The sequence below is a fragment of the Procambarus clarkii genome, chromosome 79, assembly GCF_040958095.1.
Source record: "Procambarus clarkii isolate CNS0578487 chromosome 79, FALCON_Pclarkii_2.0, whole genome shotgun sequence".
Taxonomy (NCBI): Eukaryota; Metazoa; Arthropoda; class Malacostraca; order Decapoda; family Cambaridae; genus Procambarus; species Procambarus clarkii.
In genome coordinates this window covers 23,740,541-23,757,336 of record NC_091228.1, presented here as the reverse complement: position 1 = coordinate 23,757,336, position 16,796 = coordinate 23,740,541, and the positions used below count along the sequence as shown (strand labels likewise).

At 39.6% G+C, this 16,796-nt stretch overlaps 1 protein-coding gene across 2 annotated transcripts in view; it reads right to left on the bottom strand.

The window, feature by feature from the left end:
• Nucleotides 1–750: 750 nt before the first annotated feature.
• LOC123764535 (uncharacterized) overlaps nt 751–16,796 on the bottom strand; it is a 64,115-nt gene continuing 48,069 nt past the window's right edge. For both annotated transcript variants that reach the window (XM_045752509.2, XM_069314604.1), the window contains exon 2: nt 751–2,563. In XM_045752509.2, the coding sequence (XP_045608465.2) occupies nt 1,088–2,563 (1,476 nt within the window). In that variant the 3' untranslated portion in view covers nt 751–1,087. The remainder of the gene's footprint in view (nt 2,564–16,796) is intronic.

Sequence of the window (16,796 nt, the reverse complement as noted above, 5' to 3'; positions counted from 1 at the left end):
ACTTCTAACATTCTGTACAGCTTGTATATAATTTTAACTATATACTGTCTAACCTTGTCTAGTACAGGCAAAAAAGTATGGATGCTGGTTAGCATTGTAAAAGCACTTTACAATCAATTTATGTGGTCGAGTGCTTAATAACCCACTGCACTATATGTAGGAAACAGATCTCTAACCCTGTCTGAAAGACAGACAAGAATGAATGTATGGTGTTAGCATTGTAAAAGCACTACAGTCATCTGTGGTTGAGTGCTCAGTAACTCACTATACTTTAAGATGTCTAACACATCTCTGACTTCGTTCATAGATGGCAGAAGAAAATTTATATATATATATGCAGGTTACCATGTAAATGAATGGCCATGACCCCGGATTTATAAAGCAGTTACGCAAGCACTTGTGAACCTGTACATTTTGTCTTAATCTTTAGTGGCTTTGTTTACAATTATTAAACAATTAATGAGCTACGAAGCACCAGGAGGCTGTTTATAACAATAACAAAAGTTGATTGGGAAGTTTTCATGCTTGTAAACTATTTAATAAATGTAACCAAAGCCATCAAAGATTGAGGAAAGATGTACACGTTCGTAAGTACTTGCGTAACTGCTTTATGAATCCGGGTCCAGATCTGTGGAAAAAATAAACTAAAAAAAAATTCTGGTAGTAACAGTAAGAGAACACTGCTTGGTCTGTAACTGCTCTGTATGGCAATTTCACACTGGAGGTAACTCAAGACAATAATACTCGACATGATTTTTGCAATTTATTATTACTAGGTAACAGAACAGTTGCTGATTATAATTTTAATCTTCACAGCTTATATTTTCATCACATATTTATTTGGCATATTCTTTTGATAACTTTCATCACATATATTGTATTTTATCCATCACTGTAGATGCAAAATATGGATACATGCAGTGCAAGAATTTCTGATATTTTATCATTTGCAATCAATGATAAAATATCTATTTCATGGAAGACAAGTATAGAGCTCTCTCTAAATGGTTAAATTCTGTTTTGGCTGCCCAGAGGTACCAAACATCTTTTCATTGAGTTTTCACTGGAACTACAATGACAATTGTAGTCAAGATTTTTGAGGTACGAATGTCCATCCGCAGTTTTGGAGTTTTGTTACATCAGGTGAAGTGATAAAAGAGGGAGAGGCGTGAAGCGCCCACGACCTGCCATCACTGGTCTTCCTGGGCAGCTCACACAAACCCTCCACATGCAAGTATGTATGTCTTAGTAACTTCAAGGTTCTCAACTCTTGCAACTGTGTTAGAGGTTCCACTAACATGTCAAAACTCTGTATCTTACCATCAATTACAAGTGTCTGCAGTTTAGGAAACATGTTCAAGAGACACTTTACAGGTTCAACTTTCTTATCGGATGTTGAATATTTGAGAGAAGTTATATTTTCAAAACATTTAATTTGTTGGAGAATACTGTGATCACATTGCATTCCACTTTTGAAGGCCAAGGTTAAATCATTAAGAAGTGGACATAATTGCAACAATGAAGAAATATCTCCTTGACGTACTTTATAGCAGTTATCAATATAAAGCTTTAGCACTGTTAACTGCAGTCCAATTCCAGCAAAAGCCTGAGTAGGAATTTCGTTTGGGTGTAAAAACTGTAAGTCCATATGAAGTACTCTCAAAGATGGGAAACTGTCAGGAAGCTTCAGAACTTCATTAGTAATATTTGCACAATTTTTGATGGCAAGAATCTTCAGTTCTTCAAGCTCAGGTGCAACACATGACAAAATGTCTATAAAACCTTCACCAGACTGCATAGTGCTGGTTTTTAGAGAGAGAGTGTGGATACTTGATATTTCTTTTCTTAAGTTATTAAATGCATGGAGAACAGTGTGCAGACTAACCAAGTTACTTGCTAAACATTGCAATTTTGTAAAAACCACCAGAATTAGCAACAGGAAATTAACTTGCACATGACAATATCCAGTAGAGAAGTCAGAAAGCTGAGGCCACGATAGACCTCCAGTTATTGGCTTTCCTTCTCGAACACTTTCCAGTAGCCTTATTGAGCTCTGATTGCCAGCGCCAATCATGATATCTATTAAGACTGCTTCTGTGACTCGAGGTTCCCAAGCAAGTCGTTCACTTATGTGAAGAATTGTAATAGGACAGTTCATGGCTGCACGCAGTACCTCTGGTGTCGTGTTGCCCCCCAACTTGACAATAGTGAGCTTGGGGCACAATGGCAACAGTGCCAACAGTACACTCATATCTTCCATCAGATCAATTCCTGTTACATCCAGCTCTTGTAAAAGGTTTTCACCAATAAAAACATCTACTGAAAAAAAGGCTGAGGAGTTCAGGATTGCTAACTGCCGATCTACCTGCACGAAGGCAATTTTGTGAGTTTTAACAGCTAACATAATCAGGAGTGAGCGAGTCACATCGTGAACGCCATGATTTTTTGCTTCAAGGCAATCATGTATTAGATGTGTGTGCAAGAGGTGCGTGGCACGATCTGGAACACGTGGTGGCAGGTACCAAAGATCTGCCCACAGCTCACCCACATCCTTCCAGATGGCCTGCAACACAAACATGTATGAATAATGCAAACTCTCTAGTTTTTGTCCCAACATACACTAATAAAATGGTGAGTACAGTGGAACCTCTATTAACGAGTTTAATCCGTTCTGGCACCGAGCTCGTTACCTGGAAAACTCGTCTTAAGAAACAAATTTCCCCATTTAAAATAAAGGAAATAAATTTAATCCGTTCCACTTCCAAAAACATCCATACTTGTACGACTTTTTTATGTAAATATAATACTGCACATGTAAATATAAATGTTTTGTTGTAGTGTTTTAATATTTACTTTACCTTATGAAGAGTAGTTGCTGGCTTGAGGGAGACGATGGGGAGGTGGGAAGGAGGAGAGGGGTTATGGTGTGGAAGGAGAATCCACCTCTGAGTCAGGCGGACTCTCTCTTCTTGGGAATTTCACCCAAATTGCATTTCAAATGTCACACAAGGATGCGTTAGACCAGCACCAAATAAAAAACTACGTCGATTACACTCGTTGTGTCAACAATATAATAGTCTTACCACGAAGATACAATACAATGCCGTTTTCTCAAATAGGCAATGTGGTTATTAAAGAAAACGGAAATTTCATGGCAAACATGTATACACTTCCCAAGTCGATCGGATAAGAATTGGATTTTATAGAAATATTTGCTCAAATGACGCTTGAGCGCGGTGTTTGGGTGCATTCAAGAGAAAAAAGTGTGTCACGTTCAAGCGACATATACCTGCGAAAGTGATAACACTTTCATAAAGTGTTATCACAAAGTGATAAATTAATTAAACATTTTCACACACCGGGTTCTCACTGCTTTATCAGGGCAGCTTTTCCAAGAACGCGTTCACTTTTTCAAACATTCCAAACACTTCCCTGATCTCAGTGGAAGAGGCAGCATCCTCCCTTACCTCCTCATTCCCTTACTAATGGTGTAAATTGTTGATGAGGACCTGCCATACTCCCTTGTGAGATCAATCACACAGACACCACACTCATGCTTTGCTATAATTTCCTTCTTCAAATCCACAGTAATTGTGTCTTTCTTCCTCTTGACAACACTATCTTTAGCAAGCAGCTTCTTTGGAGACATCGTGTGTTACAAATTGTAGTTGCAAAACCACTAAAAACCCAAAGAAAAGCTCAAATAAATCCAGAGGGATGCTTGTCGTGCACGATACAACAACAACACTGGAGTCGGAGGCGTTCGAGAATTTGCGAGAACCCGCGAGATGCTAGGAAGCACCATGTGGTTTTGCTCGTTAATAGAGGCGAGCTTGTCAATAGAGACAAATTTGCTGCGAGTGGCTTGCTCGTTACTGGAAAAACTCGTTAATAGAGCCACTAGTTAATCAAGGTTCCACTGTATATCCAAGAAAAAATATAATTCAATACAGTATGTATGTATGTGTTCCTCAAAATCTAATAATTTAAACAAAATGCAATAATACTACTTACACAAAGCACATGCATGTCCAATAATGTGTGTGAAAAATAACACCTAAGGCAAAAAAAGAAAGACTTTGTGGTACATTACTGCTCGGCTTAGACTCGGTTACAAGTATCTCTGGGAATTCTCATTATCAGCTAATGTAGACCTAACCAAACATAAACTGTGTCAACAAAATTATTCATACACCCTCTGTCACTGTGATGGAGTGCAAAAAGATATGTGAATTCAGAGACAATTCTATAACTAATGTTCCAATGATGTGTAAATATTTCATTCAAAATGATCTGCTACCAGAAATTTTAACCAAATATCCCCAGTTTGCTAAATGTAGGTAGTGTAGCGAGTAAACTTATACTCGCTTCATTATCTCATCACCTTAATGGCATAACTAATTACACAAGCTATAATCCTATCCCTATTTACAGGTAACAGTTTTTCCACCCTCCTATCTTACTGTGAGGTGTAGTCACCGTATATAAGCCAGCGATTTGAGAATAGCAAACCAGTACAATCTGCAGTCAAGAATGTAGTACTCGGAGTAGGCAGTTCTAATCGACCCAAGGCGCTACAGCTTCGACACAGAGCAGACAGTAGACTACGACCGCATCAAGCTGCCACATACGCTCTCGCTCCCCGAGTTTAGACACTCACAATTCCCAATTGAGCCGCCACGCTTTCCCACATAGAGCTCCACGACTCCGGCCTCACTCAGCTCTCTGCTCTGCTCCAGGCTTCGTCTCAACGTCTACGACACTGCTGTATCCAGGACTACTAAATAAATATGAAACTCACTAAACACTGTGTATCTAATCAACCCAACAAAGTAACATAAACGTACGTTACAGTAGTAACTAAGTGATTGTAATCTATCCACCGCTGCCCACTGGATAGGGGGGGGGGTGCAGTGTGCAGGACAAACTTATCAATTGTGACACTAGCTCTCCACATATGTCAATTGCTTAACACTTTAGTGCGCGCGGCACTCGCTGAAAAAAAAAGCGGGTTGTGCGCGCGGCGTTCTGGGCGCTCAAGAGTAAACACAAAAAAGTTTATAATCTTTTCACGCTCCTAACATCAATTCTCAAGCTACGTTTTTCATTTTGGTATCAATGCGTTGGCAATAAAATTCTCTACAAGATCATATGCATAAAATGTCACCCAAGCATTTGCTATCCCACCACGAAGTAAATAAACACGAAGATGACTCGTCGTGACACCCAAACAGGAAGTAAATGTTCATACTCTTTCGTTTGTTGCCAGCCTCACAGTCATCCTACAGCGCTTATTTTGATATCACTGAACTCGCAATAAAATTCTCCACCCAGACATATGCCTATCAACGTCTAATTATGTTCCGCACGAGTGTGGGAACTGGGCGAAGCGTTAGCCGTGATTTCAGCAGCGACGACACTGTTGTGATGCAGCGCTTTGAAAGTTTATACTTATTTCACTGTCATGACATTATTTCTCGAGCTACGTATTTCATTTTTATAGCAATGTGTTCGCAATAGAAAGTTCTATAAGAACATGGGTAGAATTGGCCAACAGAGCGTCAAATAAATTTGCGGCGAATAAAATCTTACGCGTGTTTGTACCCATGAGCGTAAAAAGTTTTTACTTTGCTCATGTTTTTTCAAGTTTATACTTGATTCACTCCATTTTTTTTGTTTGTATAGTGTTCGGAATAAAATTCTCTACACAGACATATGCATATAAATGTAGAATCATGATCGCGGCCAACACAAGAGTGTGTGGAGTGCGCGATTACCCTCGTTGTGTCACCAATTCAATAGTCTCTCCTCTAAGTTACAATACATTGCCGTTTTCTCAAAAAGGCACAGTGCCTATTAGAGAAAACAAAAATTTAATGGCAAACAGATTCATACAAACCCCAAGTCGATCGAGTAGTAAATACCCAATATAACACGGTCCGTAAATTTACGTTGTGATCCGACAAGCGGTTAAGCAAAACGCCCGTAATTCCAAGTGGAAAATCCAGGATAGTGTTAATTAATTTAGAAACTGTACTTGTGGTCGATCTCGAGCCCATTGATGATATGACAACTTATACTGAATTTTGTAACTAGCTCGTCAAGATTGTAACTTGCTTAGCTAAATTAATTGTGGGGTTTAGTCCCTGAGCCCATTATGTGCCTCTGTAACCCTTTCCACTACTGCCCACAAGATGGGTATGGGGGTGCATAATAAATTAACTAAACTGTTGTGCAGGGTGTGAGAGAGTTTGCACTGTGTCTAAGTGTTACATCCCTTGACCTCTGGGTATGGTTCCACTGTTGCAGTGGTTAGGAAAATCTATGACAATACGGCCTTGCCTACTTACGTGTCTAGGGGGAAATAAATGAAGCTGCTGCTTATTTAACAAAGCAATATACTTAAAGTAAGGGTAACAAGAACATACAAATATATAAATGGAAATACAGACAGCTAGAAATATTAATGCACCAGAATACAACACAATATCCTTATACAAACACAGATCAATATATTACAACTTAAATGGATAGATGGGTAATGCACATAATGGTCTAACCAGGAAATCAACTAATATTACTGAACAATAACAGGGACACAGACTTAACTCGACAACATGTCCACACCAGCCAGTTCCACCCACGTGACTGCGTTGCTCGAGCATGCACGGCTTGGCGTCTACAAGTTACCAACTAAAAAACCCACATGAACCTCTAGAATACTCTGCTAACAGAGAGTATTACTAAAGAACATAATTATAACTAACGTATATGTATATAACATTGCTAATGTGTAAATAAGAAATTAAGTACAATCAATAAGCAGGAATAATTATAAGGGTGAATCAGTGACGCTAGCTGGATACACTGCACACATTACTGGAACATCCCAAATATGGTCATCCCCCCATGAGACACCACTGTCTCCCCCCACAGGAATGAACATGCAATAGCCGTAACAAATATTCAATACAGACACACTAAAGCATGCTACATTTAAATCAAACATATATATACTGGGACATAACTGGATACAATGTTTATTTAATTAACTGAAGAAAGAAAATAATTGACATGCATATTTATCATGATGAATGTTAGAATCAAATATATGGATTTGTAACACTAAGCAAGCTTCAAAATAACACCGTGGATACAGTCATTGTTGCTTTGCACAAAAATGTAGTGTTTATTACTAGAAGGAATGAGAAAACCATTTGGGGCAATGACATGACCTGAACCAGCATATTAGTGATGCCCAGACACCTGCCTTAACCCATTCGACTGGTTCAAGTAACCTCACAACCCTAAATGATTTTCTCGTTGATATATTGTGATTTCTTGTGCACTAGAATGTGGGCACACATTCTAGTGCACTTTGTGCACTAGAATGTATGCCCACATTTGGTAGCTGACATCTCCCTGGTACACAAGAAAAACAAAATTGATTGAAGAATGTGATTTCATTGTGATTTCTTTGTGCAATAGAATGTTTGCCCCATATTTGGTAGCTGACATCTCCCTGGAATGCAAGAAAAACTAAATTAATACTGTTAAAATACATTTCCTCATCATAGGAAAACAAAAATTGTATGCGACTTAGTTTGACTGTGGTACAGCCGGGAAATCTCATGATGACATTACGATTCACAAGCGTTCATGGAGCAATTACCCCGGGGTGGTCGCCCTGGTCGAAGTGTTGGCACGAGTTGCCAAAAATATTTTAAGATATTTATTTCAATATCTCCATTTTGTTTTTCTCTCTCTTTTTTTTTTTTTTTTTTTTTTGCAGTAATATTATTCAGTAGTATTTCTTTTCAGAAATTTGTACAATAAATGTGTGGAACATTGGTAGCCTCAAATATATTTGTCTCAATAAGATGTGCATCTTTTTATATGCTTTTGAGAATATTATTTTTTTATATAATATATATATATATATATATATATATATATATATATATATATATATATATATATATATATATATATATATACATATATATATATATATATATATATATATATATATATATATATATATATATATAACATATATATATATATATATATATATATATATATATATATATATACATATACATATATATATATATATATATATATATATATATATAGGAGTACCACCTCTAGCTGGAAGAAGGGGGACCCATAGCCTCGGAGGAAACCACGCATAACGCATTAGAGGGAATGTTTAGATCCCCTCCAATACAGTTATATATATACATATATATATTAGTATATTTTGGTAGCAGTCTTTCCTGTAGACATATATTATTAAATATGACCGAAAAAGTAAGATTAATAATTCTAACACGAATTTTCTCAATCTTTCGTACATTACGCTTCACTGTTGGAGGTAAATCAAAAATCACTTCTCCAAAATTCATTTTTATTTCTAGTCTGACGCGACACGGGCGCGTTTCGTAAAACTTATTACATTTTCAAAGACTTCACAAATACACAACTGATTAGAACGTATCTCTGATTTTATATCTACATTTGAGTGAGGTGGGAGGGGTGATGTGGCATTAACACAAGACAGAACAAGAGGGGATATTAATAGGGTATTAAAAGTATCAACACAAGACAGAACAGAAACAATGGGTATTGAATAGAAGTGTTTGTAGAAAGCCTATTGGTCCATATTTCTTGATGCTTCTATATTGGAGCGGAGTCTTGAGGTGGGTAGAATATAGTTGTGCAATAATTGGCTGTTGATTGCTGGTGTTGACTTCTTGATGTGCAGTGCCTCGCAAACGTCAAGCCGCCTGCTATCGCTGTATCTATCGATGATTTCTGTGTTGTTTACTAGGATTTCTCTGGCGATGGTTTGGTTGTGGGAAGAGATTATATGTTCCTTAATGGAGCCCTGTTGCTTATGCATCGTTAAACGCCTAGAAAGAGATGTTGTTGTCTTGCCTATATACTGGGTTTTTTGGAGCTTACAGTCCCCAAGAGGGCATTTGAAGGCATAGACGACGTTAGTCTCTTTTAAAGCGTTCTGTTTTGTGTCTGGAGAGTTTCTCATGAGTAGGCTGGCCGGTTTTCTGGTTTTATAGTAAATCGTCAGTTGTATCCTCTGATTTTTGTCTGTAGGGATAACGTTTCTATTAACAATATCTTTCAGGACCCTTTCCTCCGTTTTATGAGCTGTGGAAAAGAAGTTCCTGTAAAATAGTCTAATAGGGGGTATAGGTGTTGTGTTAGTTGTCTCTTCAGAGGTTGCATGGCTTTTCACTTTCCTTCTTATGATGTCTTCGACGAAACCATTGGAGAAGCCGTTATTGACTAGGACCTGCCTTACCCTACAGAGTTCTTCGTCGACTTGCTTCCATTCTGAGCTGTGGCTGAGAGCACGGTCGACATATGCGTTAACAACACTCCTCTTGTACCTGTCTGGGCAGTCGCTGTTGGCATTTAGGCACATTCCTATGTTATATATGTTATATATATATATATATATATATATATATATATATATATATATAACTGAAAATATAACTGATATATATATATATATATATATATATACACACATACATACATACATACATACAGTGGTACCTCGGAATACGAGCGTGCTCGTTTACGAGGTTTTCAGAATACGAGCAGGATTTGCTCGGAAAATTTGAATCGGAATACGAGGGTTACCTCGGAATGTGAGGGTGTTGATACGCATACAGGCCGACCTAGTGCGTGGTGGCACGGCGATCGCTGCTGAGTTTAGCAGTGCCTCGCGCCCAGTGACTATCCCTCCTGAATTTTTCACCAGGATTTTCAGTTTTGTTGGATTTTTGCCCATTTGACCATAAAAGGTGTTATTATATACAGTGGCACCTCGACATACGATTGCCCCTACTTACGATAATTTCGAGTTACGATATAAATTTCATCGAAAAATGCGACTCGACATCCGATATTTGTTGGAACACGTTCGGGTCGGCCGAGCACGTTGTTCCCGGTCATACGGTCCGTCCTGCCTCAGTTTACTACAGCTACCCGCTTAGTGACGATCGCGCCTATAAGAAATTCCGCTTTTGTGGTGATTTTTTGTTTTATTACATAAAATAAAGTAATTATTATATAATACGCCATGAGTCCCAGGAAAGTCAGTGGTAAGGCTCAACATATGAAATCCCATGTAAGAATGACCATAGAGCAGAAACAAGAGATCATTCGTAAATATGAAGATGGTGTGTAGGTAGGTGAACTGGCTAGGCAGTACAACAAATCTCAGTCAACGATATCCACCATACTAGCTAAGAAAAAGGACATTATGGGTGCTAAAGTGATGCATCATTACAGACAAATGTTAAAACGAATGGAAAAACAAATGTCTCTTGACAAATTTGTAGCGAGACAAACAAGCACTGAACCACAACCAGGTCCTAGTGGTATTCAGGCAAAACGTAGGAGAGAGAGTACCCCAGAGAAAACATCACTGCCTGATGTGATAATGGAAGGGGACTCACCTTCCAAACAGTAACAACTCTCCTCCTCCCCCATCACCATCTTCCATACACCATCAAGAGCCCTCCATAAAGGTAAGAGTAACTTTGGTACTGTATTGTAGTTAGAAAAAAACATTGTATTCAGTATAAAATGTATTTTTATGTTAATATTTTGGAGGGTGGGGAACGAATTAATTCAAATCCCTTTATTTCTTATGGGGAAATTCGCTTCGACTTCCGATATTTCGACTTCCGATCCGTCTCTGGGAACGGATTAGCATTGTAAGTCGAGGCCCCATTGTATATCGCAATGGGTCCCAAGAAAGCCAATGGTAAGGATCAAGCCAAGAAATCGCCGACCTAGTGCGTGGTGGCACGGCGATCGCTGCTGAGTTTAGCAGTGCCTCGCGCCCAGTGACTATCCGTCCTGAATTTTTCACCAGGATTTTCAGTTTTGTTGGATTTTTGCCCATTTGACCATAAAAGGTGTTATTATATACAGTGGCACCTCGACATACGATTGCCCCTACTTACGATAATTTCGAGTTACGATATAAATTTCATCGAAAAATGCGACTCGACATCCGATATTTGTTGGAACACGTTCGGGTCGGCCGAGCGCGTTGTTCCCGGTCATACGGTCCGTCCTGCCTCAGTTTACTACAGCTACCCGCTTAGTGACGATCGCGCCTATAAGAAATTCCGCTTTTGTGGTGATTTTTTGGAACATTAAAGTAATTATTATATAATACGCCATGAGTCCCAGGAAAGTCAGTGGTAAGGCTCAACATATGAAATCCCATGTAAGAATGACCATAGAGCAGAAACAAGAGATCATTCGTAAATATGAAGATGGTGTGTAGGTAGGTGAACTGGCTAGGCAGTACAACAAATCTCAGTCAACGATATCCACCATACTAGCTAAGAAAAAGGACATTATGGGTGCTAAAGTGATGCATCATTACAGACAAATGTTAAAACGAATGGAAAAACAAATGTCTCTTGACAAATTTGTAGCGAGACAAACAAGCACTGAACCACAACCAGGTCCTAGTGGTATTCAGGCAAAACGTAGGAGAGAGAGTACCCCAGAGAAAACATCACTGCCTGATGTGATAATGGAAGGGGACTCACCTTCCAAACAGTAACAACTCTCCTCCTCCCCCATCACCATCTTCCATACACCATCAAGAGCTCTCCATAAAGGTAAGAGTAACTTTGGTACTGTATTGTAGTTAGAAAAAAACATTGTATTCAGTATAAAATGTATTTTTATGTTAATATTTTGGAGGGTGGGGAACGAATTAATTCAAATCCCTTTATTTCTTATGGGGAAATTCGCTTCGACTTCCGATCCGTCTCTGGGAACGGATTAGCATTGTAAGTCGAGGCCCCATTGTATATCGCAATGGGTCCCAAGAAAGCCAATGGTAAGGATCAAGCCAAGAAATCGCATGTGAGAATGACAATAGAGGAAAAGCAAGAGATCATTCGGAAGCATGAAAATGGTGCATGTGTCGTTGAACTTTGTAGGCATTACAACAAATCCACGTTAACGATATGCACTGTACTTGGCAAGAAAAAGGACATTATGAGTGCTAAAGTGGCAAAAGGGGTAAGAACAATCATGAAACAAAGACCACAAATACTTGAGGATGTGGAAAAGTTGTCACTAATTTGGATACAGGACAAGGAGTTAAAGGGTGATAGTGTTTCAGAGGCCATCATTTGTGAGAAGGCCTGGGGTATTGCACGAAGACCTTGTAAAGAAAACCCCTGGAATGAGTACAGATACGATAGACTTTAAGACAAGCAGGGGATGGTTTGAAAAATTTAGAAAAAGTGGTATCCATAGTCTTGTGAGGCATGGGGAGGCTTCCAGCTCAGACAAACCAGCGGCTGAAAGATTTATTGAAGAATTTAAAGAGTTTGCAGAGGCTGAGGGATACCTACTGCAACAAGTGTTTAATTGTGATGAGACAGGACTGTTCTCGAAAAGATTGCCTAAGAGGACATATATTACCAAGGAGGAAAATTCATTGCAGGGACATAAGCCTATGAAAGATAGGTCTACACTTGTGCTGTGTCAAATGCGAGTGGCGATTTGAAAATTAAACCCTTGATTGTGTGTCATTTTGAAAATCCAAGGGTTTTCAAACAGTATAAAGTGCAGAAAAACCAAATGTGTGTGATGTGGAGGGCAAATAATAAGGCATGGGTGACTAGGATTTTTTTTTTCAGAGTGGGTGAATGAAATGGTGTGACCTGCCACAGAAAAATATCTGCAGGAGAAACATTTGCCAATCAAAGCTGTGCTTCTCCTCGACAATGCTCCTGCTCATCCTCCAGGCTTGGAAGATGAATTGTTGCACATATACAGCAATTTTCTCACAGTTAAGTTCCTTCCTCCTAACACCAACCACTCCTCTAATTTAGCCTATGGACCAGAAAATCATAGCAAATTTTAAGAAACTTTATGAAAGGGCACTTTTCTGGAAATGTTTTGAAGTGACTGAAGCCACAAACCTAGCCCTCAAAGAGTTCTGGAAACACCATTTTAACATTTGTAGTGCTTTAAAACTTGTTGACAAAGCCTGGCAAGAAGTGACTCAAAGAACCCTGATCTCTGGCTGGAGAAAATTGTGGCCTGAATGTGTGACAGAACTAGACTTTGAGAAGTTTGAGCCTGTAAATGATGGTAATTGTTACTCTGGGCCAGCAAATGGGCTTGGAATTGGATGGTGATGATGTGGAGGAGTTGGTAGAAGAACACAACGAAGAACTCCAAGCCCTTTAAAAGGAACAGCAAGAAGACCCAGCTGAGGATGTTTCTCCAGTGGAGGAGGACGAGGCAGCAGCGAATGTCCCTTTCGCAACCATTAAGAAGTGGTGTCAGATGTGGGAAGAAATGCAAACTTTTATTGAAAAGACTCACCCAGAGAAAGCTGTAGTACGCCATTGCCTTAATCTTTTCAGTGACAATGTGATGCCTCATTACAAAGACATCTTGCGAAAAAGGGAAAAACAATCGTCCATGGACAGATTTTTTGTGACAAAATCGAGCAGTGAGCCACAACCAGGACCTAGTGGTATGCAGGCAAAACGTACCAGAGAATGCACTCCAGAGAGGTCCTCACTGCCTGATGTTTAAATGGAAGGGGACTCCCCTTCCAAACAGTAACACCTCTCCTCCTCCCCCTTCCTCACTGTCTTCCATACGCCAACAGCGGTCATCAGCAAAGGTAAGTAATAATTTGAACATAGTTTTGTAGTTCACATTTAGATGAATTAGGTATAAAATTTAGTTTCAAGTGAGGTTTTTGGGTAGTCAGGAACGGATTAATTCATTTCCCATTATTTCTTATGGGGAAATTAGCTTCGGTTTACGAGTTTTCGGATTACGAGCTGTCTCCAGGAACGGATTAAACTCTTAAACCGAAGTACCACTGTATATCAGCTTTTGTCCGGTCGTGATGGTCGAGTGGATAAGGTGTCTTGTACACACCAGTTGCATTGTGCTCCTGGCAGTATGGGTTCGAGTCACTTCTGGGGTGGAAGTTTTCAATTGCATATAGTCCTGGGGACCATTCAGGCTTGTTCGCATTTGTGTTCCTCACGTGTGCCCCAAGGAATGAGGTGATTTGATAAAATACCATGCCCAAGATTACCAACCGAGTGCCGGCAGGGGGATGGAAATAGCCTCGGCTACCATCCTCTTTTGTCCGGTGGTGTTGGTTGAGCGGTTAAGGAATCCTGTATGCCAGCAGAGTGCTCCTGGCAGTATGGGTTTGAGTCACTTCTGGGGTGTGGGTTTTCAGTTGCATATAGTCCTGGGACCATTCAGGCTTGTTCACATATATACAAATATATTATATATATATATATATATATATATATATATATATATATATATATATTTTATATATATATATATATATATATATATATATATATATATATATATATATATATATATATATATATATATATATATATATACTGTCTCCACTCGATCATCCGGACTATATGGGAAGGACCCCCAGCCGGATTATCACATTTTTTGGATAATGGTACTTTTTCACCTACGAGTCCAAAAATGACCATTTCCAACTATTTTTATACTACAAACAACATAATTTGAATTGCCTTGCCACATACAATTATTAAATATTCAACTAGAAACCTCAACTTACCTTGTTGGTGTTCGTCTTCTTGATTGATGCCACACATCTTGAAGTTAAAAATTCTTAACAATTTACGTAACCTATACTAACACAACACTAAAATTAACACTTAAAATTACTGTACAGTTCATTAAGCTAAGTTAGTTTTGACTGCCAGCTGCTGAAGCCTCACTGGTTGAGGGCATTTGGGTTGCCTGTGAGGCCTCACTTGTTGAAGGTGCTTGCTTGCACCTCACTTGTTGAAGCGCTTGCATGCCCTCACTTGTTGAAGGCGCTTGGCTTGCCTGTGACGCCTCACTTGTTAAAGGCGCTTGCTTGCGCCTCACTTGTTGAAAGCGCTTGGCTTGCCTGTGGCGCCTCACTTGTTGAAAGCGCTTGGCTTGCCTATAATGCCTCACTTGTTGAAGGAGCTTGGCTTGCCTGTGGCGCCTCACTTGTTGAAGGCGCTTGGCTTGCCTGTGACGCCTCACTTGTTAAAGGCGCTTGCTTGCGCCTCACTTGTTGAAAGCGCTTGGCTTGCCTGTGGCGCGTCACTTGTTGAAAGCGCTTGGTTTGCTTATAATGCCTCACTTGTTGAAGGAGCTTGGCTTGCCTGTGGCGCCTCACTTGTTGAAGGCGCTTGGCTGCCTGTGACGCCTCACTGTTTGAACAACACGTAACTTGTCTTTAATTGCTAGGACAATCTTCTTCCTCTTAACACTTCCAGAACGATTGATGCTGCTACCAGACATATTCTTGGCCAAAAATGTTCAAAATTACTATGAAAATTAAGAAAGTTATTTAAAAAAATATTTCACTAATGGTGCAACACTGTGAGGCCGCACTGGTTGAGGCGTATAACTGTGACTTGTCTTTAATTGTTAGGACAACTTTCTTCCTCTTAACACCTCCAGAACGATTGATGCTGCTACCAGACATAGTCTTGGCCAAAAATGTTCAAAGTTACTATGAAAATAAAAAAGTTATTTAAAAAAATATTTCACTAATGGCGCAGCACTGTGTATAACACGAGGGACGGACGCACATGGGTTGACCAGTGTTGGACAGGTCCACTTGGGGCAGCCATAGCGTTACGTAGGCCGCCAGGAGGAAAAAAATTCACAATATTTTTTAAGGAAACTTCAGCCTGTGCACAATGCTTTTAGGAAACTTATTTATTTGTTATTACATAATTACTAGTAGTTATTTTATTTGTTTTTGGCTATGATTAATTGTTCTAAAATTAATGGTAATTCCTGTACCCAGGTAGTCCCTCCTGACGCACCCCTCCCAACACCACCCACCCACCCCACCCCCACCTACACCATGCGCCTCGAGTCTCGGGCAGACGGGATTAATACCGTATGGCCTGCCTCATGTTTTCATATACTGACAAAGGCACGATTATCTGGGGGACTGACCGGATAGTGTAATTTCTGCAGAAAACCTGCTTTAATCTGGTCCCTGTGGCTATTTTGGCCGGATATTGTGATAACTTTATCCGTTCACGATTTTGGCCGTATAAGGGCGTTTTTCGGATGTTCGAATCCCGGATAATCGCGGGGTTACCTCGATTCAACGTACCCCGATTCAACGAATCTCCGGCTAGTTCGCACACTTTTCAGGCCGAATTTACTCACCCGGTTCGACGAACAATGGTTCGCCGAAGCGAGGGATGTTCGGATTTGCTTACGATGTCCAGACAGAGTTCACAGACTGGTGGAAAACTTTCCCATTCTATAACAGATTACAATTAATAATTCTCTCATATGACAAGTTGGATCACACAAGTGAATCACACAAGTGGACCACACAAATGGACCACACATGTGGACCACAAGTGGTCCACAAGCTTACGATTTTGGGATAGAGTTCACAGAGTGGTGGAAAACTTTCTCATTCTATCACAGATTACAATTAATATTTCCTTCATAAGAAGTTGGATCACACAAGTGAACCATATGAACCAAACACCAGCCAAAATGGTCCACACAAACACCAGCCAAAATGGTCCACACAAACACCAGCCAGTGATCCACACAAGTGAACAACTGAGTTTCCATGATTTTCGTTCACTGATTTGGGGCACACGTATCTTTGTACATTAATTTAAAGGATGAAGCGTGATTACCTAGCTACATGTGGTAAAATCTCCTTA